At 45.3% G+C, this 26700-nt stretch overlaps 1 protein-coding gene and 1 long non-coding RNA gene across 2 annotated transcripts in view; one reads left to right on the forward strand and one right to left on the reverse strand.

The window, feature by feature from the left end:
- The window catches only part of LOC141276543 (uncharacterized), a 44990-nt gene extending 27501 nt beyond the window's left edge, over positions 1-17489 (reverse strand). Inside the window, exon 1 of the long non-coding RNA XR_012326345.1 lies at positions 17084-17489. This is a non-coding gene — a long non-coding RNA (uncharacterized lncRNA). The remainder of the gene's footprint in view (positions 1-17083) is intronic.
- A 369-nt stretch (positions 17490-17858) lies between these two features.
- On the forward strand, positions 17859-23733 carry SRSF6 (serine and arginine rich splicing factor 6). Its single transcript, XM_019943999.3, has 6 exons — positions 17859-18110; positions 18337-18485; positions 19779-19903; positions 20054-20262; positions 20488-20571; positions 20677-23733. Exons 1-6 carry the CDS (start codon positions 18004-18006, stop codon positions 21038-21040), a joined length of 1038 nt encoding a protein of 345 aa, XP_019799558.1. The 5' UTR covers positions 17859-18003; the 3' UTR covers positions 21041-23733.
- The last annotated feature ends 2967 nt before the right edge of the window (positions 23734-26700 follow it).

Raw genomic sequence — 26700 nt, forward strand, 5'->3', positions numbered from 1 at the left:
ATGCCATTTATGTTCACCACCACTTCAAAATGTAAGTTATCAGGCCCAGGACAAGATCTTGTCATTTAATATGCTAATGAAGAAGCACTGTGGTAGCCAAGCGGCTCCTGGAAAATAAAGTTCTATGCAGCATTTGCTGATTCCCACGGTGTAAATACTCCTACCATTGCCAATTTCGAGGATGGCTGTGTTTAAAGACTGGTTTGCAAATTTCCTGAAAATTTAACAGTTAGAAGCAGGGACAAGATGGTTCCAGCACACCCTTGGCACAGAAGTGGATTTTCCTGGGCCTGCCTGCCTCCTTCCTTGTATGTACCTCTCTTTCCTAAAACCCTCGGTGGCCTCCGGTATGATGATGTTAATAATAACAATAATAGATTTTTAAAATAGACATTAAATCCTTACTCTGTACCTGGTATATTCATAAGCACATAACATGACATATCATTTCATCTACCAACGATCCTATAAGGCAGGTATGATTGGAGTGGTTCTCAATGGGGTGGGGGGAGGGGGGATTTTCACCCCCTAGATACAGCTGGCCATATCTGGAGACATTCTTGATTGTCATAACTGGGTTTGCTACTGGCATCTAGTGGGTAGATGCTGCTAAACATTCTACAATGCACAAGACACACACACAAAACTCAGCATAGAATCATCTAGCCCCAGATGTCAATAGAGCTGAAGTTGAGAAATCCTGTATTACTGTTAATCCCATTTTAGAGATGGGAAAACTGCAGAGAGATGAATTTGCCCAAGTTCACAGACCTAACACATTGTAAGTTCTCAGTAAAGACTAGTTCCTACTCCCTGACTTTCCCTCACCAGATGTAGGGAGAGGAGCTTCCTGGAAAGAAGGCAGCCTGCTGGGGTTAGTCTTGGCGACGTGTGCCTCATGGAGGCTCAGGCACTACACGCTGGAGGATCCAACCTCAGCCACTTCTAAAGAATGAGAAGGAGACTTGGCCCCAGAAATGATTTCCAAGGTGTGTCAACCAGGTGGTCCATTGGGCTGCCTGCAAAATGTGTTTAAGACAATAAAATGGAAAGGGGAAGTGAGGATTGCTCTTCCACAAATATTTATTAAGCACCTACTAGTACCAACACTATCTGGGTGCTGGGGATAGTGTAGGAAACAAAGCAAAAATGGCTCTCATGGAGTGTACAATCTGGTGGAGGGGACAGGAAAGCAAATTAAAAATGGGTTAAAATAGGGAATTCCCTAGCAGTCCAGTGGTTAGGACTCCGCATTTTCACTGCCAAGGGCGCAGGTTCAATCCCTGGCTGAGGAACTAAGATCCCACACGCTGCGCAGCGCGTCCAGAAAAAAAAAATGATTAAAATAATTTAAATAGATGTTGTGAAAGAAGCAAGTGAAGGGCTGTGAAAAATAAATTTAGGGGGACTTTCTTTAGATATGGTGGTCCAGGAGGAGTTCCCCAAAGACGTGAGATATGAGCTAAGACCTGGAGGATGAGAAGCCAGCCACGGAAAGAGAGGGGAGAAGGAGGAAGAACAGGAGAGACTAGCAGGGCAGGTGATGGGGGTCTGAGGAGGAAAAGTGGTGGATACATTCTAGTCATCAAAAGGAGGTCACTGGGCTTCCCTGGTGGCACAGTGGTTGAGAGTTCGTCTGTTGATGCAGGGGACACGGGTTCATGCCCCGGTCCGGGAAGATCCCACATGCCGCGGAGCAGCTGGGCCCGTGAGCCATGGCCGCTGAGCCTGCGCGTCCGGAGCCTGTGCTCCGCAGCGGGAGAGGCCACAGCAGTGAGAGGCCCACGTACAGCAAAAAAAAAAAAAAAAGGAGGTCACTGTGACTGGAGCACAGAGGAGAGAGGGGAGGAGAAATTCAGGACCTAAGAGGTCGGCAGGGGCCATTCCACTCTGGGCTTTGTAGGATTCTGTCCCATCCACCCTTGTGTGCACAACAGCTAGAATAGGTGTGACACAAATTAAGCCCCAGGCTAGGAGGGCTGGACTAGTGAGTAGACCTGGGAGTGGGGGGGACCTGTAGGTACCTAGATGGACGTCTGGCCCCTCTTCTGCTCCCTCCACCCATGTCCCTTAACCCAACACTTCTGCTGAACCAAGATTCCTAGATGCCAAGACCCAGGACCCTAAACTGATGAGTGAGTGTGTGTGTGTGTGTGTACAATAATGACAATGGTCAAATAATCAAATGACATTGGGGGAATCTTCAGCTCCAAGGTCATTCACACCTGGGGAACCAACACACCTCTTACCTGACAAAGTTGCATTAATAACTAGTCATTTGGGGGGCTTCCCTGGTGGCGCAATGGTTAAGAATCTGCCTGCCAATGAAGGGGACATGGGTTCGAGCCCTGGTCTGGGAAGATCCCACATGCCACAGAGCAACTAAGCCCGTGTGCCACAACTACTGAGACTGCGCTCTAGAGCCCGCGAGCCACAACTACTGAGCCCGCACGCCTAGAGCCCGTGTTCCGCAACAAGAGAAGCCACTGCAATGAGAAGCCTGTGCACCGCCATGAAGAGTAGCCCCCGCTCGCCTCAACTAGAGAAAGCCCACGTGCAGCAACGAAGACCCAATGCAGCCAAAAATAAAATAAATGAAATAAATTAATTAAAATAATAATAACTAGTCATTTGGGGAGCTGCAGCCCACTGATGCCTAATCACCCCACTACTGAACAGCAATGGATGGGCTAGTGCTTGAGAGCTGGATAAGCTTTGCTGAGCAGGTTAACAGATCCAGTACCAAGCTCTGTGTACAGAAGCCCAGGGTTCTGGTACAGGGAGGCTCAGCTCAGAGGGCAGGGGATGGCAGGAAGTTGAGGAGACAGGGAGGTAGAGGAGGAAAGGAAACATATACCAAGAGTACACTCAGTCTGTGCCAGCTGCTATGTAAAGCTTCACTCTACATACATTATCTTGTTTGGTCCTTCCAACAACCCGTATGGTGGGGGAGGGTACCATTTTCCACTCAAGGACTTTAGACCCAGACAGGGCCAGGACTGGAATCCAGGTCTCTCTTTTCCTTACGGAAATGCCCACCCAAAGTGTGGATTATACCACCAACGGTTCAAGAAGCCACTTTGTCCACTCAGGACATAAATAAGTGAGCAAGGAAGCCATCCATGTGCCCAAGACAAATATGGCTCTGATGTGGGGAAGTAATGCTAAACAGGAGAACTTGCTGGAACTCTCCTGAAACAGTGAACGCCCAGAGAGGGGCAAAGATGCTGGGAATTGGGGACTCATTTCACTGCGTAAAGGGGACAATGTTTTTGAAACTATCAAGTGGATCCGTCTATTTTGCATCCCCATAATCATGATGTTATGTGTCCCTTCACCCCACCCCACCCCCGCCCCATTCAATCAAAGGCATGTATTACCTTAAAAGGAGTGCAGACACCACCTGAAATAAAGAGGTCATAGTTTGGCTTTGAGTCTGTCTAGAGACGGTAGTCTTAAAATCTGGCCATGGGAGGAAAAAAAAAATAGAGTTTCTTAATTCCAGAATCTTCCTTTTACATAACAAGGGCAAAGCCTAAATCTGGAGTTTATTATGAGCAATCAGGAGATGGGATTCAGGAAAAGAGGTCAGGAAAGTGCCCACCCCACGAGAAGAAGGTGATCTCTTCTAGAGCTTGAGGTGGACCCAAGGAAGGAGGGAGACTTGGAAGCAACGCGAATAGGAGAAAGACACTCACTGGGCCTCAGGGACCTAGTGCCCCCACCTCTCTCACCCCAAAATGGGAAGGTAAGAAACTAGCAACCCCAGTAGGTAAGGGGATAAGGACAGATCAGAGGGAGTTTTGCTTTGTTGAGGCTCTAAGAGGAGACTGTGCCTCAGGATACCCCCATGCCCACCTGGAGCAGCTAAGATGGTGGAGAAAGGTGGGGTAGCCATCAGGATTTAGTCACAGAAATTAGAGCCTCTGCAAGTGCTATGGGAATAAGATGTTTCATATTGTAAGGACTTGCACAGGTGTGGGAGGACTTGGGGAAGGGAAGGAAATGAGAGGGGCAGAGAAAGAGGCGCTATTGTGTCTGCTGGCAACACTGACATGAGTGTTGCAGTGCACAGCAGAGCCTACAGGGTAATCCAAGAAGCTGTTCCTGTCTGCCAAAGGGAGCCCACAAAGGGGGGCCTCATTGTGGAGAAGTGGTGGCAAAGGAGATGGAGAAAGGAGGATAGACTTGAGAGATGCTTGGAGGTAGGATTGAAAGATGAGTAATGGAAAGGAGAGGGGCCACAGAGGAGCCCAGATTTCTGGCTTGAGCCCCTGAGTGGACTGAGCGCAACCTACCAAGATGGGGATGACAAAGAGGCTGCAACGGGACCAAGACAAAGGTGAGACGAATGAGGTACTGCCTCGGGCACCAGATACAAGGGCATGCCAAAAACTCAGTAATCAAGACAAATAATGTTCTAGTGCAATATTTTTTTAATCAAAATGAATGCCAAAAAAAATCCATGATGAACAAGATCAGTACTACTGATTTTTCCTTTGCCTCAGGCTTCAATATGGCTTGGCACTGTTACTGATCCTGTCTAGATTTTAAATTCTGATATCTTTTTCATTGTGGATTTTTTTTGCATTTATTCCTTTTTTTTTTTAAATTGGGGCATAGTTGTTTTACAATGTTAGTTTCTACTGTATGATGAAGTGAGGTAGAGTTCCCTGTGCTATACAGTAGGCTCTTATTAGCTATCTATTTTATACATATTACTGTATAGATGTCAACCTCAATCTCCCAATTCATCCCACCCCCCCTTCATTCCTTCTTTTTTAAATATTGCGTTAAAATATTATTTGATGGCCATGTTTTTTGGTGCCCCCTTAAATGCTGAGCCTGGCACGAAGGCCTCACTCTCACCCTAGTCCCAGTCCTAAGGAGTAGGACTGAGAAGAGGAGGTAAACTAAAATTCAGTCTCAGATATATGCAGAGGTTAAATGAGATGGCAGATGTTAAGTGCCTGGACCACAGGAGGTCTCTATGGGTGCCTGGCTTGAATTCACCAGGCCTTACCATTTCAAGGCATGCCAGCTGCCAACACCTGCATTTCCTGCCTGAGGACTGTCTTGGCCACCAAGTGAAATAGGCCAGAAGCACTGGGTAACTAACACCCCTGCAGCAGCCCTCAACCAATGATCCACAAGAGTGTAAATACCCCCACTCCTTCACCCTCCAATGGGGTAATTTTGAAGTGTTTATGCTACACCATTTCCAGAGTCCCCAGGTGAGATTAAGCTCCATTGTCCACCATGTAACTGGCTTGATAATACACCTCTAAGCTCTGTCCCTTCCCCACCTCGCTTCCCTTCCCTCCTGGTGTTTCCCAGGATCGCCTCCCAAGTAAACTCCATGGACTCAAACCCTCGTCTCAGAGCCTGCTTCAAGACCAGCGTGTGTCCTTTCTTCCCTTACCCTCTTCTCTGTGGAATCATGGAATGTTCTGCATATACTTGGAAGTCTGAGTCTGCCCCCAAAGAGAGACCCCTGACTTCCACACTCCCGGGAGGGAAGTCAGTAGGGGGGTAATCGCCAGCCAGCGCTGGGAGGCCTGGGTCTGAAATGGGCTCCACTGTGTTTCTGTAATCTCTGCACCTTGAGTGGAAAAATAATTGGCAGACACCTTTCCTGGCCATTAATTTTTCATAGCCAACACTGAGCCCTTGGGGCAAAAACTGATTGTCTGCTGTTACTGCCAGCCTGGCCCTGAATTCATAATAAGAAGCATGACTCTCCCCCTCACCCTCTTTACAGACAACCTCTCTTCTCCCATGGTTCCATCTCCCACCCACCCACAGATCCCAAGAGCGGCCAGAGAGGGCTATTGGTGAAGACTAAAGACAAGAAATGACCCGCAATCCAGGGGGCCTAAGGGGTTGAGTCAAAAGTCATCGAAGGTGGAGACTTTATGCTTCCTTTTTAGGAAAAAGTTTTTCAGCATCCACGCTTTTTCCCATGATCTCCATTCACACTTGCAACAACCTTATGCAGTAGGTAGGATTATCACGCCCATTTTACAGATGAAGAGGCTCAGAGAAGGGAAGTATGTTAGCTTAGGTGACAAAGAATCTCTCCTTGACCAAACTTTAACCTCTGAACTCTCTTCCCAGCTAGGGTCTGATTTCGAAGCTTCTGTGTTCATCTCTGCTAATATGTACAATTTTTGCAAGAATCCTGCTAAGGTGGTTTCACCAGAGTTCCCCACCCTTGATATCTGAACACAGTCAATATTTAATCAGGTTCCTCATCTTCTACCATCCCCCAGGTGATGACAAATCCCCCTGGCCCGCCTTCAGCAAGAATCCTTTTCGGTTGGTTTAACCAGAATCGCCCCTTACTCCTGATGTTTCCTCTTGATAATTTTCCATCTGTCAACCTGACACACCATGCTCTTTGGCTATAAATTACTTGTTTTCCTTATTGTATTCGGAGTTGAGCTAAATCTCTCTCCCTACCACAAAACCCCAATGCAGTAGCCCCTACGCTTATCTCAATTTTCCCCCCTGCATTGAGTCTGCTTTCCCGTTTTTTAACAAGGGTGGTGAATAATTTTTTTCCTTAACACATTTCTTTAATTTTTTTCCTTTCTTTCTTAGTCACAGGATTTGGACCCAGGTCTGTTTGACTCCGAAGGCCATTCTCTTCCCAGTGTCATATGCCGTTTTTCCAGAGCACCTACTATGCACCAGGCCCTATGCTGAGCCCAAAGGAGGACAAAGGTGAGTAGGGAACATTGCTTCCCTCTAAGAGAGAGAAATTAAAACCTCCCCATTCTGCCCATTCCCTACCCCAGGGGTCAGCCTGGGGGCTTGAGCCTTAGAAGGGCAGATCGGAGTAGGTGCAACAGAGATTTAACCCACAAAGCCAAAGTATGCACTGCCCCACCCTTTACAGAAAACATTTGCTGACATCTGGTCTACCGGGCTGTGCACTGCAGATGCACCATCTTAACTACTGCTCAACTCAACTCTACAACTTCATCCTATAGTTATGTCCATTCTACAGATGAGGAATAAGGCTCAGAGGCACAAGATGACTTGGCACACTGCCAGAAAGGTGAAATTTGGATAATTCCAAAGCCCTCCACCCTTTCCTTTTAGGCACTCCTCCAAGTCACATCCAAAACATTGGCGGCCAAAGTTTTGAAACACTGACATTCACTCTTGAAATAGCCCACAACCCCTACCAGCACTGCGCCACTGGGCCAGTCCCCTGACCTCCACCCTCCCCACCTCCAGACATCTGCCAGGCTGCTCCTACAGCTGAAGCCCATCTGGTCTCCAGCCTTGTATCATGTTTTTCTCCAGCTAGTACCCAAAATCTGAGGCCCCGAGTAATTATTCCTACTGGTTTTATTATTGAACTTTTTATGAGAAGGGCAGAGCAACAATCACTGGGGTTGGCATGTCAAGGTGGAGCTAGCGAAGGCAGGGAAGGGGTGGGGGGACTGGAGTGTGCTGCATGACAAAAGCGCCCAGATCAGTTCACAAGAAACCGTACATCAATCCATTCTTATCAGGGAAAGATACCTTGAAAACGGAATTGCAAGGGGAGGAAGTCGACATGCCCGTGGCAGATGCCGAGCTAGCTGCTTCGTCTTCTCAACACTCACCCCCACAGCCAAGGTTGCAGTGCTGGCGACACCTGCGCCTCTCTGCCCCAGGGCTTGATTTCTGGCTGTAGGAGACAGCTGGCCACTTGGGCAAGCTGGAAGTGGCAGGGCGTGAACGCTCCTGGAAGCAGCCCTCCTCCAACACGGCTGGCCAGCTGATGTACCGCTGTGAAACCTCTCAGTTGCGCAAAGGCCATTCTCTTCGCCAGTCTGAGGTGTGTGTTCTGCACCGGCTCCCAGAGTCCTCAGGGGACTCCGCAGCATTTGGTATCTTCCCGGACCAGGGCTCGAACTCCGAGTTCTCAACCACTGCGCCACCAGGAAAGTCCCCTAGTGGACTATTACAGTGAGACACTGCAGGGCACAGCGCTCCCTTCAGGCCTGGAGGGCCAGTACTCATTTTTGGCAGGGTGAGTAGGAAGCTCAGGTAGGGGGGGTGGGGTGCAGGGCAACGGGGAGAGGCTTAACCTAGGCTGTCTGGAAACAGTACAGTTGGTAGGAAGCACTTGATGGTCTTGGTCTTGTTACATGTCTTTTTTTTTAATCATTTTTATTGATATATAATCTACGTACAAATACACCCATTTTAAGCATCCATTTCAATGAGTTTTGGTAAATGCATACGTTTGTGTACACACCACCACAGTCATGACATGGAACATTTCCCTCACTCCAGAAAGTTCCTTCCTGCCCCTCTGCAGTCAATCCTCCCCTCCAAACATCAGGCCCCACAACCTGTCCCTTTAGTTCTGCCTTTTCCAGAATATCATATAAGTGAATTCACACAGCATGTAGATTTTTGAGTCCAGCTCCTTCCACATAGTATAATGCATTAATCCACATTGTTCCTTTTTATTGCTGAGTACTATTCTATTTTGTGAATCTGTTTATCCATTCACCTGGGCTGTTTGTAGTTTGGAGCTATTACGGGCAGAGCTGCTGTGAACATTCACGGACAAGATTTTCCCAGTTTTGGCAAAGATTTTCATTCATTTAGTTACCAAGTAATGCATGAATACACTCTTCCTCTTATCAAAATAATACACAAGTAGGGCCAAAAGAACGACTCCCTTGCACCTTGCACTGACAATGCTTCTCAAACTGGAATGTGCACACGAATGCCCCGGGAATTTTGTTAAAATGCCTGTTATGATTCAGTAGGTCTGGGATGGGGTCTGAGATCCTGCCTGTCTAACACGCTCTCAGGGAATGCTGATGGGAGGGAGGTCCACAGACCACGCTTTGAGTCGTAAGACCCCAGACCAGTATTTCCCAAGCATGGTCACTTGACCATCTGCTTTACAATCACGCAGGAGGATGTTAAACATGCAGATTCCCAGGTTCTGCCCCATACCCACTGATCCCGGCTCTGAGGGATGGAGCCTGCATAGCTTTGAGTTGAAATCATGCTGGCCAGTGTCCACGGACCACTGCTTTGGGACTCGTTTTTGGAGGGCCTGACTGGGTCTGTTTTCACGGCGGTTACGTCCCCTGAGCCTCGCAGAGTGCCGAGACCATGCAAGATGCCTTTAAAAAGACTTACTTCCCCTCCCTCTGCTAGGAGGTGGATTTCGTGCGCTGGGCACACCCCTGGATGCTCTCCAGCACGTTCCACTCAAATTCTCTGCCCTACAACGTTAGAGGGCCACCATGCGATGTAGCTTTTGCTGCCAGGGTAAGAGCTGTAGTGATAAGCATGAGCACTGACGAGGCAATCAGCGTCAGCTTAAATTTTTCCAAATAACAGCATGTGGAACTAATGATGGGTAAAATGTCTGCAAGCCAAGCTCAGTGCCAGGTGGAAGAACAGAAACCTACACGCAGTGGCCTCGGGGAACATCTGTGAGGGGACCCAGCACTGCCTCTCATGGGACTCTGACAGGCTTGGAGCCCACAGCACTGGCTGAAGTCTGCTGTGGGTTCTGTAGTCATTCTTTTCAGATTTCCTCCACGGTCTCGTGCTCTTCACCTGACACATGGCCATCTCGGACCTTTCTCATCGGCACTTCTGCCTCCCGGCTGCCCCAGAAATTGGAGCAATGATTCTGAGTCCACCTGCCTATGAGCACTGGATTTCCATCCTGCTGCCTAGCCTGCTTCCATTCACAAGACAAACATTTTTTGCCACAGCGGGGTATTCCAGGAGCTTCTCAATCCCCATTTGGTTCTGCACAGCAAGAGAGGCAGGGCTGAGTGAGGAATAAGACAGCAGCCGCCACCTATGCCAACAGCGGCCGAAGCTCTTAACTGGCCCAGAGAACAGTACGGCGGCAGCAGCAACGGGCACGTCCAGACAAGCCCAAGGGGGTGAGCTTGGCTCTTAGGGCCGCACCTGAAGAGGACCACAGATGAGTCTCTACACACGAGCAGCCGGCAGCCAAGGTGACAAATGGACTTGAAAGCAGGCCCCAGGAAAGATTTGGCGGAAACTGTAGACATTTAGCCAAAAGAGGGGGCATGAACAGGGAGAGGGTCTGTGTGCTGCCCCCAAACATCTGAAAGACCTATGTGTGGGAAACAGATGTGGTTACTGAACAGCCTCGGAGGCACAATCAGAACCAGCCGGTAGACAGTTCAAGGCAGCAACTTTTTTACTTTCTACAAAGAATTTAATCACAGTGCAAGCTGTCCAAGAATGGACTTGGCTGCCCAGTTAGGCAGTGAACTCTCCATCAGGGGAGGTGTTCAAGTAAGGGCCAGAAAACCTCTGGGTAGGGGCTTGACAATTAGAAGATTTGGATTCAGGGACCTTCAAAGACCTTGTCACTGAGCTTCAAGAGGCGTGGACGAGGCAGCAGGTGGAATTTATCTACCACTGTAATAACAAATAGCCACCAGGTGGCGACAGAGCCACATCTTCCTAGCCAAGGAGCAATTAGCTTACAGAAAACCATTTGGAAGCAAACACAGCAACTAATGGATTCAAATCAACATTCATGGGCAAAAATTATGAATCAAGTCCTCAGTAGACCTTTAGTCCCCAGCAGGATCCAGAGGGCTCCAGGTCAAGTAAGTTACAATTTTCTTTGCGAGAGATTTATTACTTTTTTAAAAATTTTTCCATTGAAGTACCACACACATACAGCAAGGTGCACAAGTCATACGCGTACGGCTTAATGAATTGTCCCAGACACAGCACACTGTGTAACTAGCACCCAGCTCAAGAAACAAACTATGACCAGAACGCCAGAAGCCGCCTCTCTAGTCACTCCCCAGACTCCCGGTCCTAACTTCTAACACCATAGCCTAGTTTTGGTTGTTTTTTTCAGTTTCATATACATGGAATCATAGAGTACGGATTCCCGTGCATCTCGCTCAGAGGGCTACATCGTTGTGAGAGCCACTGATTTTGCTGTGAATGGTTGTAATTCCTTCTCATTGCTGTGTGAATAAACCACAACTAATTTGTCCATTCTCCTGTTGATGGCATCTGAGTGATTTCCAATTTGGGGGCTGCTACACATTATGCTGCTATGAATTTCTAGCACATTCCCTAAGGAGAGCAAATGTACATGGTTCTGTCGGGTGTGCGATTGTTAGGTCATGGGGTAAGCACTAGCAGGTTTCCCCTTTAGTGGACCCTACCAGCCAGTCTTCCAAAGCAACTGTATTAAGTCGCATCCCTACTGACAATGTATGAGAATTCTGGTGTCTCCATAGGCACCCCAGCCTTCTCCCTCTGTCTAGATAAGTTTGGGTGGAGGAAGTGTGGGATCTGGAGTGGACATCTCTGCGCACCTCTCAGCCCTCAGAGTGGGTGAGTGTATGGGCAACACGAGTGGGTGAGCACAAGCCAGAAGGAGGAAGATTCCATCCCACCAGCATGTCCCAGTGAGCCCTTCAGCGCGGGTATCTGCTGGATGGACAGCCTCAGTTCCTGGGCTCTGAACAGTTACCACGCTGAGCACTTACTGTGGGCCCGGCACTTTCCTCCATACTGGGGATACAGCAGTGAAGAGACAGACGACATCCCCGTGCTAATGACTCTTATGCTCTAGTGGGGGTGGGGAGAGAGTAAATAAATACATGTTACGTGGTGAAAGTTTGATAAAGAAAAATACAACAGGGTAAGAAAGTACAGGGAGGGATGCTGGTTTAAAGTGGGTGATCACTGTATCACCTCACACCTGTCAGAATGGCTATGATCAAAAAGTGAGGATGCGGGGAGAAGGTGGGAGTGTAAATTGGTGCAGCCACTACGGAAACAATGTGGAGGTTCTTTAAAAAATTAAAAATAGACTTATTATGTGATCCAGCAATTCCACTTCTGGGTATACAGCATATCCAAAAGAAATGAAAGTGCTGTCTCAAAGAGATAACTGTACTCTCATGTTCACTGCAGCATTATTCACAGTAGCCAACACATAGAAACAACTTAAGTGTTCATCAACAAAAGAATGGATAAAGAAAACGTACGGGGGCTTCCCTGGTAGGACAGTGGTTGAGAATCTGCCTGCCAATGCAGGGGACACGGGTTCGAGCCCTGGTCTGGGAAGATCCCACATGCCACGGAGCAAGTAGGCCCTTGAGCCACAACTACTGAGCCTGCGCGTCTGGAGCCTGTGCTCCGCAACAAGAGAGGCCGCAATAGTGAGAGGCCTGCGCACCGCGATGTAGAGTGGCCCCCGCTTGGCGCAACTAGAGAAAGCCCTCGCAGAGAAACGAAGACCCAACACAGCCAAAAATAAATAAAATTAATTAATTAAAAAAAAAAAAAAAGAAAAGAAAACGTGGGGAGGGACCTCCCTGGCAGTCCAGTGGTTAAGACTCTGCACTTCCACTGCAGGGGCGCAGGTTCAATCCCTGGTCGGGGAACTAAGATCCTACGTGCCTCACTGTGTGGCCAAAAAGAAAAAAAATGTGAGGAATGTGATATATACACACACACAATGGAATGTTATTCAGCCATTAAAAAAGAAGGAAACCCTGCCTTTTGCTACAACATAGGTGGACCTTGAGGGCATTACACTAAGCCAAGTAAGTCAGACAGAAAAAGACAAATACTGCGTGTTCGCACTTATACACAGAGACCAAAAAAGTCGAACTTATAGAAACAGAGTAGAATACTGGTTGCCAGGGGCTGGGGAGTGGGAGAAATTGGGAGATGTAGGTCAAACGGTACAAACTCCCAGCTCTAAAATGAATAAGTTCTGGGGAACCTCATATACAGCATGGTGACTATAATTAATAATTAACAATACTGTATTAACAACCTAAAAGTTGTTAAGAGAGTAGACTTTAAAAATTATCACCACACACATTCCCCAAAAATTGTCACTATGTGAGGAGATGGAGGTGTTAACCAACCTCATTTTTTTGTTTGTTTTTAATTTACTTCATTTGTCCCCAGTTTTCTTGAGATAAAATTGACATACATCACTGTAGAAGTTTAAGATGTACAACATAATGTTTTGGCTTACATATATTGTGAAATGATTACTATAATAAGTTTATTTAGTATCCATCACCTAATAAAGGTACAAGAAAAAGAAAAAGAAAAGGAAAAAAATGTTTTGTCCTTGTGATAAGAACTCTCAGGATCTACTGTCTTAACTACTTTCCTACATACCACACAGCAGTGTTCGTTCTATTCATTATGTTGTGTATTACATCCCTAGTGCTTATCTTATAACTAGAAGTTTGTACCTTTTTTTTAACACCTTTATTGGCGTATAATTGCTTTACAATGGTGTGTTAGTTTCTGCTTTGTAACAGTGAATCAGCTATACATATACATATGTTCCCATATCTCTTCCCTCTTGCATCTCCCTCCCTCCCACCCTCCCTATCCCACCCCTCTAGGTGGTCACAAAGCACCGAGCTGATCTCCCTGTGCTATGCGGCTGCTTCCCACTAGCTATCTATTTTACATTTGGTAGTGTATATATGTCCATGCCACTGTCTCACTTTGTCCCAGCTTACCCTTCCTCCTCCCCGTGTCCTCAAGTCCATTCTCTAGTAGGTCTGTGTCTTTATTCCCGTCTTACCCCTAGGTTCTTTATGACATTTTTTTTTTCTTAGATTCCATATATATGTGTTAGCATACGGTATTTGTCTTTCTCTTTCTGACTTACTTCACTCTATATGACAGACTCTAGGTCCATCCACCTCACTACAAATAACTCAATTTCTTTTCCTTTTATGGCTGAGTAATATTGCATTGTATATATGTGCCACATCTTCTTCATCTATTCATCCAATGATGGACACTTAGGTTGCTTCCATCTCCTGGCTATTGTAAATAGAGCTACAATGAACATTTTGGTACATGACTTTTTTTGAATTATGTTTTTTTCAGGGTATATGCCCAATAGTGGGATTGCTGGGTCATACAGTAGTTCTATTTGTAGTTTTTTAAGGAACCTCCATACTGTTCTCCATAGTGGCTGTACCAATTCACATTCCCACCAACAGTGCAAGAGTGTTCCCTTTTCTCCACACCCTCTCCAGCATTTATTGTTTCTAGATTTTTTGATCATGGCCATTCTGACTGGTGTGAGATGATATCTCATTGTAGTTTTGATTTGCATTTCTCTAATGATTAATGATGTTGTGCATTCTTTCATGTGTTTGTTGGCAATCTGTATATCTCCTTTGGAGAAATGTCTATTTAGGTCTTCTGCCCATTTTTGGATTGGGTTGTTTGTTTTTTTGTTATTGAGCTGCATGAGCTGCTTGTGAATTTTAGAGATTAATCCTTTGTCAGTTGCTTCGTTTGCAAATATTTTCTCCCATTCTGAGGGTTGTCTTTTGGTCTTATGATTTCCTTTGCTGTGCAGAAGCTTTTAAGTTTCATTAGGTTCCATTTGTTTATTTTTGTTTTTATTTCCATTTCTCTAGGAGGTGGGTCAAAAAGGATCTTGCTGTGATTTATGTCATAGAGTGTTCTGCCTATGTTTTCTTCTAAGAGTTTGATAGTTTCTGGCCTTACATTTAGGTCTTAACTAACCTTATTGTGGTAATCGTTTTGCAACATATACATGTATCAAATCATCACATTTTACATCTTAAACTTACATGTGTTATATGTCAATAGTATCTCAATAAAACTGGGAAAAAATAAAATAAAGTGAGTGGTTAGAGGAGTGATAAGGTGATTTTGAGCAGAAACCAGAAATGAGGGAACAAACCATTGGAAAAGAGAGCTCCAGATACTGGGAGACAGTCAGGGCAAAGGCCCTGTGGTGGGTGGGTGCTTGGCACATTCAAGGCACAGTAAGAAGCAAGTGGGAGGAGGAGTAAGGAATGCTAGGAGAGGATTAGTGGGGACATGATTGGGTAGGACTCACCCCCACGGATGCTCAAAGACAACCACAAACCCAACCCTTACACACATATACGTTCATATATAGGGTTGAGGCTTGGGGTGATTGTCGTTGTTTATAAGAATAGGGTCAGGGCTTCCCTGGTGGTGCAGTGGTTGAGAGTCCGCCTGCCGATGCAGGGGACACGGGTTCGTGCCCTGGTCGAGGAAGATCCCACGTGCCGCGGAGTGGCTGGGCCCGTGTGAGAGGCCCACATACAGAAAAAAAAAAAAAAAAAAAGAATAGAGTCATGCATATATTAAAACTAGCCTTTCTCACTTAACAACATACCACAGGCATCTTTAAAGTCCCTAACATGGACCAGGGGTAGGCAAACTTTTTCTGTGAAGAACCAATTAGTGTATATCTTGGGCTTTGCGGGCAGTCTCTGCTACTCAGTATCGCTGTTGTGGCTTAAGAGCAGACACTAGGTAAGTAAGAGGGTGTGGCGGTGCTCTAACAGAATTTTATTTACAAAACCCGAAAGCAGGCCTGATTTGGTCTGGGGCCATAGCTTGCCACAGTCATTGCACTCCACCCTCTTGAGTTGCCATGTTTTCCCAAAATCCATTCAAATTGACAGTCTCTGGAATGATAAATTTTTCAAACATAAGACAGCCTATCAGAATCCAGCTTACATCACTTCAAAGCTTGGGAAATACTTTTGGTTTCCAAAAGTAAGAATACCCACTGGATTGAAAATCACAACTATGCCCTGCTCCAGACTATACTTTACAATCTGGGTAATTATTGATTTGAAGTTATTAACTCTCTTCTGTATCAGATTGAGGCTTCTCTCCCTCTCTTTCTGACAGACTCCTGTCAGCACTCCACAACTTTCAAATGAGCAGTGACCTTTATCTGCCACCATGTTTATAGACACTTCAGACACCGCCACATGCTGTACATCCATCATTTCTCCTTTGAGTTGTTCTTCCAAAATATCAACAGAGGTGAGTTAGATTATCAGCAAGACTCCACAGAAAGCTGATGACCCAACACTCCCTTCAATGATGCTACTTGAGACTGTTTCCTCTTAGGCAATTCAAATTTTTTGTTAAGAGTAGTCAGTGGGTGGTACTTCCCTGGCAGTCTAGTGCTTCCACTGCAGGGGACATGATTGCAATTCCTGGTCGGGTAACTAAGATCCTGCATGCTGCTGCGCGACCAAAAAAAAAAAAAAAAAGGAGTAGTCACTGGGCTCTGGAGAAAGAGAGGTGAGAGAGTGTGGAGGACATCAGCTACATCTTTCTCTTTGGGCAAATGAACTGAAAGGAGAGAGGAGGTGACACCCCACTCCCCATATGCTTCTAAGTACCACCCCATTACCTTCCCAAAAGGAATGTTCAGAGTGGCATTTCCTGGTTCACCTCTTGCCAACAATGAATTTTTGCGCGGCTTGTGGGATCTTAGTTCCCCAACCAGAGATCAAACCTGTGCGCTAAGGCAGTGAAAGCATGGAGTTCTAACCACTGGACAGCCAGGGAATTCCCCTCCAACAATGAATTTGAACAAACTTTAAAATATTGACAATTCAATGAGTGAAAAAAAGGTTATCCCGTTAATTCTTCTTTCCCTAATTACTGTATGCCACACACAACTTTTTTAAGATCCACCTATATATTTTACTTACCTAACTTTAAGTACAGACAGTGTAGCCTCTACCATCAGATGCCAGTTATTAACACTCCCCCTCCCCTAGTCATGATAGCCAACAGACCCCCAGACTTTGCCAAATGTCCCCTGGTGGCGGCAAAATCGCCCCCTTTCAACAGAACCTGTAGAATATCAAGGTTGCCCCACTCACGAAGAGCTGGAATATACGGAGATACCTAAACAGCCAGTATTATCCCCGTGATGCCATTTCCCCTCAGCTTGTGTGACACCACGCCCTCCAGCTCTCCTTCCCACCTCTCTGGTCACTTCTTCCCAGCACCTTTTCCTGAACTGAAGTTTCAGAGGACTCCAGGGTCTTCTGCTCTCCACTTAAACTTATCCCTCTGTGGTTTTCATCTAGTTCTCCAGCTTTAAATGGCATCTCTAGTGATAAACTCCAAAATCTGCGTTTCTGCCACATAGATAAGATGCCTTCCAAACCAATGGGGGAAGGGATCGCGTTGGGACAACGGACTCTCCACAGTGGGGAGAACATGAGCGTACCTCTGGGGCAGGACTGCCAGGTCTTGCTCAACTTTCTTGGGCCAGAGGCCTTGGCCCTGCTCCTTTCGTCGGCAATTACAGCGAGCGTGAGACTGCCATATACACCTCAATCTATAGGTGGCTCCAGGTGCCAGTGCTCCAAGAAAGACCCATGGAAGGAGAGGTGGACGTACAGGGAGGCGGTGAAGTGAGACCACGATGACGGCTCTGAGACCACGATGACGGCTCTGAGACCAAGAGGGATAGAAGCCAGCAGGGCTGTGCGCGCCCGGCCGGGTCCCCACGACCTCGGAGCGCAAACCTCGTACGCTGTGGAAAAGGGTACCTAATCGACTGTGTCCGAAAGCACCTTCCCCACCAGCCGAGCGTGAGCCGGACGACCCGCGGAGAAAATTCGAGCCTCGTTTCCCAGGACCAATCAGAGACCGCGGAGGCCTATTATGACAACCCCGAGAACCAATGAAAAAAGGGATTCTCCTAGCGCCCGTCCTGGAGAGATCACACAGAGGAACGGTTCGGTTTTTTATTTTAAGTACAAATTAGAAAACAGGTCCGCGGCTGGAGACGGAATACGACGTTTACAAGGATGTGTGGAGAAAATTCGGTGAGCTGGTAGCACCTCACTTCTCCGAAACTTGGCGGGCGAAGAACTCGCAAGTCACCCTCGCGCCCAGCGCTCCGGCTTAAAGCGCGGGAGGGTAGGTGCAGCGCGCTGACGCCACACGCCGGGCCCCACCCACAGCCGCCCGCCCTTATAGCGTAGCCCAGGCGCGCGCGCACCATTGTGTGGCTGGACTCGGCCGCCGCTGCGGAGGGAGGTGTGTGTCCGGGCTCTCGCCGTCCCCGCACCCGCGCCGCGGCTTCTGCCTTGCGGTCCGCCGTTCGACAGCCAGCCCTCGGGCCCCTCGCCCGCCACGGACATGCCGCGCGTCTACATAGGACGCCTAAGCTACAACGTCCGGGAGAAGGACATCCAGCGCTTTTTCAGTGGCTATGGCCGCCTTCTCGAAATAGACCTTAAAAATGGGTGAGTCTGGCCTGGGTGCCCACGTCCGTCCGCAGCGCCCCGGGCCTGCGGCGGCAGGGCAACATCGGAAGGACGAGACGGCCAAGGCCGCGGCGCCGCGTGGCAGGGCCGCCAAGATGGCGGCGGCGCGGGGCTGCGGGAGCGCGCGGGGGGAGCGGGGGCGCGTGCGTGCGCGCCCCCGGCCTAACGTCTCCCGCCGGTCTGCCGCCCTCGCACCGCCCCTCAGGTACGGCTTCGTGGAGTTCGAGGACTCCCGCGACGCCGACGACGCCGTTTACGAGCTGAACGGCAAAGAGCTCTGCGGCGAGCGCGTGATCGTGGAGCACGCCCGGGGCCCGCGCCGCGATCGTGACGGCTACAGCTACGGAAGCCGCAGTGAGTCCCACCCCCGCGCGCTCCGCGTCCTTGGGACCCCGGGGGGCGGGCGCAGGCTTAGGGGGGCCGGGGTGGGGCCTCCCAGCCGGGCAGGCGCCGTGGCCGGGGTCGTTTGACTCGGGTGTCCCCGGGGCCCGCTGCCTTCACGCCTGCCCGGTGAAGACACGGGACGCCGGAGCGCGGGGATTGGGTGGTGGGTTTTGCCTAGCCAGGGTTTGGGTGTTTGGGGGCGGGGTTGCTAAGCTGGGAGGGGGTGACGTGCTGGGCCCCTGTCAGCACTGTCGTGGGCTCTGCCTACGGAGGAAGTGAGGGATGGCTGTATTTGTTGCATGCCCCTTACTTACCTGTCAGTGCATTAGCTGGGAATGTGAATGATTTAGCCTAGAAGTTTGGGGACAGGCTGGGGTGGAGGTGGGGTCGGGGCGGGAAAGGGGGTGGGGTTTTAAGAGTAGATTTTAGTGTTATTCAAATTGGCGGGGGCCAAAGGAAATATTCTTTAGAAGTAATGTGGTAGTCTACCACAAAGTAGATTTAAATGAGCTTTATGCTGTGTTTGAACTAGTTGGGGCATGTTATTGGGAGGAGGTGGGGGGATTTTTGGTTATGTTAAATGTTTGATGTTGAAATTGTTGCATGTTGAATTCAAACTTTTTAACAAGTCCTTGATGTTTCAATTTGAAAGTGACCAATGGGGCTGAGGCTGTGTCCACTGAGGCTAAGATGACTGCCTTTCCTGATTGGCCTTGGCTTTTCCATACATTGTGTGACCCTTGCCCTATGACCCTTTGGCTGACCTTACCGGAAGCCATGACGACAGCAGCCTTTTGCCATTAGACGCAGGGTGATGGTGAGGATTCCAAGGGTTAGACAAAACTGGTTAATCTGAACTAGGTGACTGTTACCTTGCGTGTTTTGTGGCCAAACCACCACCAAAAACCTCACACTGTGATGTAAGTACTTAGTGTAACTAGTAAACATTTTTGTAAAATGTAGAAATGCATGTAATCAGTTAAGTTTTATATTTTACAATGTTCTGTAAAATAAAACTTAGCGAGGTAAATTGAATAAAGGAGCAGTCACTTTCTAACAGAATGTAGGAGAGTTTAGTTGGATTTAGTCTATTTGACTTGCCCTTAATTTAATTTATGGCAAATCACAACTGTATCAAAGGTTTAGCAATATAGTAGCAAAGTCCTACTCCAGTAAATAAAAGTTGATATGTTTGTACTAACTTTCAAAAACTTGTATCCCTATCACTACAAAGCATCTAATTGTTCTCTTCATGTGATAAAGGTGGTGGAGGTGGATACAGCAGTCGGAGAACCTCTGGCAGAGACAAATATGGACCACCTGTACGCACAGAATTCAGGCTTATTGTAGAAAATCTTTCTAGTCGTTGCAGTTGGCAAGATTTAAAGGTGAGTGCTATGATGTGAGGTAAAAAAGATATGACTAATGGTTAAAAGGTAGGGTTTTGTATTGCTCTTTCATTTCTGAGGATTGGATTTAACGCATAGTTGTTTTCTCTTTAGATTTTTGGGTCTGACCAGTCTTGTTGCTCTTTTTAGGATTTCATGAGACAAGCAGGTGAAGTAACCTATGCGGATGCTCACAAAGAACGCACAAATGAAGGCGTCATTGAGTTTCGCTCCTACTCTGACATGAAGCGTGCTTTGGATAAGCTGGATGGTACGGAAATCAATGGGAGAAATATTAGACTAATTGAAGATAAACCACGAACAAGCCACAGGCGGTCTTATTCTGGAAGCAGATCAAGGTAACTTATTGAAGGATATGGAGAAGGGAGGAAACAGTATTTGCCACAAAGAAAAATTCAGTCAGCAGTACTTCAATTGCTGCTTAATTGAAATTAGGTCAGTTCTTAGTTTCTTTTGTTGCATCATTAGAGCAATTGTTGGTTAGTCTATTTTTCATAAATTGTACAAACATTCACATCAAGATGTCTTGAGATAAAGATTTATTGTCACGTTTCTTGTTACAGGTCACGGTCTAGAAGAAGGTCACGAAGTAGGAGTCGTAGGAGCAGCCGCAGTAGATCTCGAAGTGTCTCAAAAAGTCGCTCCCGGTAAATGTGTCCTTGAGTGTTTTTCTGAATTACATACTTTATGTTTATAGAGTGCTTATGTGTTTGGCAAGGTACTGAAAAAAAAATCTGGCTTTTATTGTCTAGATCCAGGTCTCGGAGCAAAGGTCGATCACGTTCTCGTTCAAAAGGCAGGAAATCTAGATCAAAAAGCAAATCTAAACCTAAGTCTGATCGAGGCTCCCGTTCGCGCTCTCGGAGCAGATCGAAGGATGAATATGAGAAATCTCGAAGCAGGTCTCGTTCTCGATCTCGTTCCCCCAAAGAAAATGGGAAAGGTGATATAAAGTCAAAGTCCAGATCAAGGAGCCAGTCTCGTTCCAATTCACCCCTACCTGCTCCACCCTCAAAGGCCCGTTCTGTGTCCCCTCCACCAAAAAGAGCTTCAAGATCCCATTCTAGATCTCATTCAAAGTCAAGGTCACGATCCAGATCGAGTTCCAGAGATTAACCCAGAACTCTACATTCTTTGCACACTATTACGGAACACTTTCCTACTTGCTTAGGCAGTTACTCTTCCACGTTTGTACTTGGCCTCTTCTGCAAGAAGAGTCTCCCGAAAACAGGGGCATACAAAAATTGGATTTGTAGCCAAATTTGATGAAAAAGATGAGATTCTAAAGAAATGGCATGAAATCAAAGATCTTCTCCCTTTGTAGAATTAAGATAACTTTGATTTCATAGCTTTTGAGCTAAAATAACTTTTGTAAAGATTAAGCTCATTTAGATTTTTTTTTTAAGTATTTCAGCAGCATCTGCTGCAGGGGTTTCTGTCATTGTTATATTTGTTTGCTTAATTTTAAATTAACCGTTTCAAGCTTTGAACACTTAAGGCTTTAGAGGGAGAACCCAATTTCCAATTATGTTGGCTTTTTATAAAGCTTGAGTTATGTAAGATTTCAATAAAAGTTTGCTACCAAGATGATTGCCTTATTGAATAGGTCACTCTTAAATTCCTTCAAATACTGATTATCTGCTATCTGTGGAAGTAATGTAAATTCTACTTAAGTGTAAAACAAGGCAAGTCTCAGACCAGCAATAAATTATTCAATTTGGATAACATTATTTTGTCCTGTTATTCAAATTTGCCAAAGTCATATTGGCCCCCTAAACAGGTTAAGTTAAAAATAAAAGATTTTATAGTCGATCTGTTATACAATTTTGCCTAAATTAATAGATTTTTTAAATAATGAAACCTTTTTCAAACTTAAATTGATTGAATTCTTCAAAAAATAGTTCCTGTTACTTGGGATCTTATCTAGCCTGGAATCCCACTTTCTGGAAGTGGTCATTGTAATTAGTGTTTTGTTAGAATAAGGTTCCGTGGTCTTTAATGTTTGTTATGTAAAAATGGAAGTAACCTTTCTTTGATCAGAAATTTGGTGTGTTATTCAAAATGGAAAAGCAAATATTTCATTTTCTACTGAAAGATCCTTAACAGGCACTTAAAACAGATCGCTTGATAAATCAGTTTTACTGATTAAAGTAAAATTCCACCTAACAGTCAGTCCCCTTTAGTTAGTGGGGTTCTGTGATAATTGGTTAGATCATCCTTGTAGAACTTTATGTGGTTGGCTTGGAAAAAATTTAAATGGGTTAACCCTAAACTTTTGTACTTCGTCATGAAGGGTAATGAATACTGTGGAAACCAAATTTTATAATACTGCGAATTTGTAGGAGTTACTGGGTTACCAATTAGTCCATACATCCGTTAAGCCTAGTTAGTTGAGATTGCAGTTTGAGAAATGAATTACCATATATATATATATATATATATATATATATATATATATATGTATGTATCTCTTTCTCCAGATTGTTTAAATAAGGTAATTTCATTAAAAGCACTCATTAATCTTAGTCTGAAATCAAGATGTAGGTTATATGGCTCAGCTTTAACATCTTCCTGGGAGCTGTCACTCTATATAAGGTGTAAAGGGCTGGGTAGTGTTAGGGTGTGGTGGGTACCACTCATTGTGCTGCAGGGGGGACTAGAAAGCATCATAATCTAGAGTTGGTTTGTAGGTTCAGATAATCCAGAAGGCAAGCCTAATCAAATTGAGACTGTGTGGAAAAGGTTGAGTCAAAGATGTAGTTGCCAAAGTGACACTGTAACTGCTAGTGTTTGCTCATGTAAAAAGACTTGTTCTAATAATTACTGGGCTTCCTGTTATGAAATCTTAGAGCCTAATCTTAGGAACATAGTGCCCCAGAATGTTGATGCTTCTTCCAAGACCTTATTTTCTTTAATGCTTTTGATATATTTTTTTTAGATGTTCATAAGAAATATGGTTTGTTTGGGGTTTTTTTTCAATATAAGCTTCAGATTTTGAGAGAAGAAACTGGTATCTGTAATTATAGTTCATTGTTTTGCCTGTTTGAAAGAACAAAAGTTAGGACTCTTACATGAGGAAGCAAGCCTCCACTGCCTTTCAAATTACATTTAAGGACAAGTTACTTTTAAGAATTGGCTTTGACCAAAATTCTCTTGTTTTCAGCGAAAGAACAAAAGCTTTTAAAACCACAGCCTGTTAAAATGAAAGAGGGGAGTACTACAATGTGAAATTAGGCTTTCTAAAAGTATGCAGCATCCTTCAACTGGGCTTTCTTGTGTCGATATTCCATCGCATGGTAGTCAGGTTTGTTTGCATTGTTAGCTCCCCCCCCCACCCCGTGGGTAATTGTGTAGGTAAATGTCTGCATCCATAAGAATTCAGCAGCAAAGGCCAACTTATTAAAATTCTGGTTCCTCTCCCACACCTGTGGACCTACATCATTGGACGTGCTAAACCACTGTATGTATAACGCTGGCCCACTTGACCAGTGAAATGTTTAGTTCCTTGCTAACTTTGAAGTAGAATCTGAGTCTCTACAACTTGCCACATGTTCATCTGTGGCTAGATGGAGTATTAACCTGGTGGAGAGCAAACTAGAAGTGAATGATAACTGGATCCCCCTTTCTTTTATGTGGTAGCGTGTGGACATGCCATAGTGCCTTTATGGCCAGTTCCAGTCCTTCCTGCTCCTGTGACTTAATGTTCCACTCCTGTGTTGTTACCATCTTTTCTCTTGGTATCTTCTTTCTCCCACTTTGTTAACCTGCTTTGTGCTTTATTACTTCAATAAAATGTTCACTGAGGGAAAGGCTTGTTTTGAGTTTATTGCGTATTCCCACTTAGCGCCAAATATTTGGCAGATAGTTTTTTGAATTTGAGTTGCCGTTGGCAAGTTTCATTCCTGATTTGAGTATGCGAAAAGGTCTTGTTTTCAGCTCCTCAGAAACATGAGGTTAGGATCAACATAGTAGATGGTTTAACTGGCTTCAGTGTGATCCGCAAAGTGGTAGGGATAACCCCTCATGGGTGGTGAAGATGAAAAGTTAATATGTGAGAAGTACTTAGAACAGTACCATAGTAAGTAACTATGCTGTTACGAAGGACTAAACATGCTAAGTCTCTGCTATTGCCCTGCTTCAGTTTTCACACAGAATTTACCCATTGTTACCTTGTAGCAGTTTGAACATTTTCTGTGACAATTGCTCAGATAAACTAGGGAGCTCAGTCATCTTTTCCCACCTGATTTCACTTTTATTTATGTTGCTTTCAGAAAGCATTGTTTTCTACCTTCATCCAGGTTTTGTGGTTGTACACAAATCTTGTGGAATGTTTTAAGTTCCTGATTTAATTTTTAATTACAAAAGTAGTATGTCCTTGGAATATAAAGTATCGCTCTTTTAGAGTCCACTTACTAAGGTAGCTGCTTCTAACACAGTGTATTTGCCCAGACTTCTCCAGTCGTAATTCCTATGTGCTTCAGTAAGGTATTCAAACCATGAGTGTGTTCTGCGACTTGCTTTTTTTTTTTTGGCCAAGCTGTGCGGCTTGTGGGATCTCAGTTTCCCAACCAGGGATCGAACCCACAGCCTCGGCAGTGAAAGCGAGGTGTCCTAACCACTGGACCGCCGGGGAAGTCCCAAAATATTGAGCTTTTTGAGGCAGCAACCACATCTTGAACAAGATACATCTTTGTGTCCCTAACACCATGTATGCTTCCATTCACTAAAAGGATGTGTATTTGCATTTGTGTAATTGGTCTTCTAGATCCTAAATAGCTTGTTTAGATTTGCTTGGCTGGCTTATAACAACTTCACAGATGGGCCCCCAGCATAGTACTTAATAAAGTGATAAAGTGAATAGAAAGGAATCATGGTTCAAAAATCAGAAGGTAAATACAAAAAGTTAATAAACAGTAAATTCCACCCTTGACCCCTTGGAGGAAGCCAGGATTACTAGTTTCTTATGCATCTTTCTGGAGATGCAAACCCGGTAAAATTAATGTTTCCCAGGTAGTTTGATCATAGCTCATCTGAATTTTACAAAGTCAAGTGATATTTAAGTATTATACCTTCTACTAAGAAACTCTCACGTGTAATTTATATTATTTATTGTTAACATCCAGAAACTTGCACCCATTTTTGAGATCATTACTGAGAAAGGTATGTTATTTGTATGTTTGTTAACAGAGGCAGGATTTAAATCCTGGTTCAGTTCTTAACAGCCCTAAAGTATCAACATCTATTTCAGATACTCATTTCCTCTTAGTGAAAAGCATTGAAGAGGCATGAATGAGCAGTCTTCTTTTATAGTTATTTTGATAAAATTTCAAAATTAGGGAAAACTTGCAATATAGTACAAAAAATTACCCTTTGCCATTCACCAATAATATTTTGTTTCATTTACGCTGTTTTTTCCTAAACCCTCTGGAAGGTAAGTTACATCTTTCTGTTCTATCCCTAAAATTTTGTGTATTTCCAGGGACATTCTCATATAACTATAGTGTCTGCCTATCAATACCAGGAAAATAGCTTTGATATAATCTTATCTCATCCACAGTATTTATATTTTGTCAGTTGTCTAATAACATCCTTTATGCTTTTTTTTCAATTGGCCCAGGATCATTTGCTGCATTTAGTTGTCATGATTTTATTTAGTCTCTTTTAAACTGGAACAGGTCCTTGGCCTTTCTTGACCTTGCCATTTTTGAAGAGTAAAGGGTGGTTATTTTGTAGAAGTTTTCTCAATTTTGGTTTGTCTGATGTCTCCTCATGATTGCATTTTTGGCAGAAATATCACAAGAATGAGACTGTCCTCAGTGCATCATACCTAGTGGCGCATTGTGATAATAACCTGAATCAATTATGAAGTCGCTTTTTCCCTTTATGGTCAATTTGTGGGAGATAACCAGAGCCTATTCAATACCCAGTTCCTATCAAACGGTCACCCACTATTAACATTCGTTGATTTTTTAAGTTTTGTTCATTGGCATTCTGTCGGGGTGCTTTCTGTGGGGGGTAGACTGTTTTAAAGGTCAGATCTAAAGAAGGGGTGTTTGGGTTTTAGGAGGGGAAGGAATCCTTTTGGAGACTGACAAAGTTACTGAACAGAGAGCTTTGATGGCATCAATTTGTACTCCGTTATTGTGGAAACCAGGACAGTGGTTCCCCTGGCCAAGGGCCGAAAGGGAGCTGGAGGTAACTTTTACGTAGATGAGAGGAATGTGCAATAGAAAACTGTCCTCAGCTATGAAACAGTGTCTTCCCACATTGTAGGCAGTGGGTGCGATCATCAGAGCAGCTGGCACAGCCACTTGTGAAATAGTAGCTGCCTGTGTTGTAAACCATTCCAGGGGACTCCCTGGCGGTACAGTGGTTAAGGACTCCGTGCTTTCACTGCCAAGGGCTCGGGTTCGATCCCCGGTCGGGGAACTAAGATCCCGCACACCGAGCGGTGCAGCCAAAGATAAAATAAAAATTTCCATGATTAGAATAGTCAAACCTTAATGTTCTAGCCAGGTGAGAAAAAGGTAAAGCAGAGTTGCTGAATATGGTGCCCAAGTATTAGAAATGTCAGTACCCCTTTCCAGTCATTCATAAACAGCCTTGCATGTACTATTTAAATATATTGCTGCTACTTTTATACAAAAGTTCAAACACTGGCTAGAGAATAGTGTGATGGACCTCCTGTGCACTCATCCAGCTTTAACTATCTATATGCCTATCCACTTTCTCTATAGATACTTTTGAAGGAAATCCTAGACATTTCAGCTGAAGAT

This window comes from Tursiops truncatus, chromosome 15 (assembly GCF_011762595.2).
Source record: "Tursiops truncatus isolate mTurTru1 chromosome 15, mTurTru1.mat.Y, whole genome shotgun sequence".
NCBI lineage: Eukaryota > Metazoa > Chordata > Mammalia > Artiodactyla > Delphinidae > Tursiops > Tursiops truncatus.

Coding starts and splice junctions, on each gene's coding strand:
- SRSF6 (XM_019943999.3), top strand. CDS start 18,004: ATGCCGCGCGTCTACATAGGACGCCTAAGCTACAACGTCCGGGAGAAG. Junction 18,486..19,778: donor CTACAGCTACGGAAGCCGCA/GTGAGTCCCACC, acceptor CATGTGATAAAG/GTGGTGGAGGTGGATACAGC. Junction 20,572..20,676: donor GTCTCAAAAAGTCGCTCCCG/GTAAATGTGTCC, acceptor TTTATTGTCTAG/ATCCAGGTCTCGGAGCAAAG.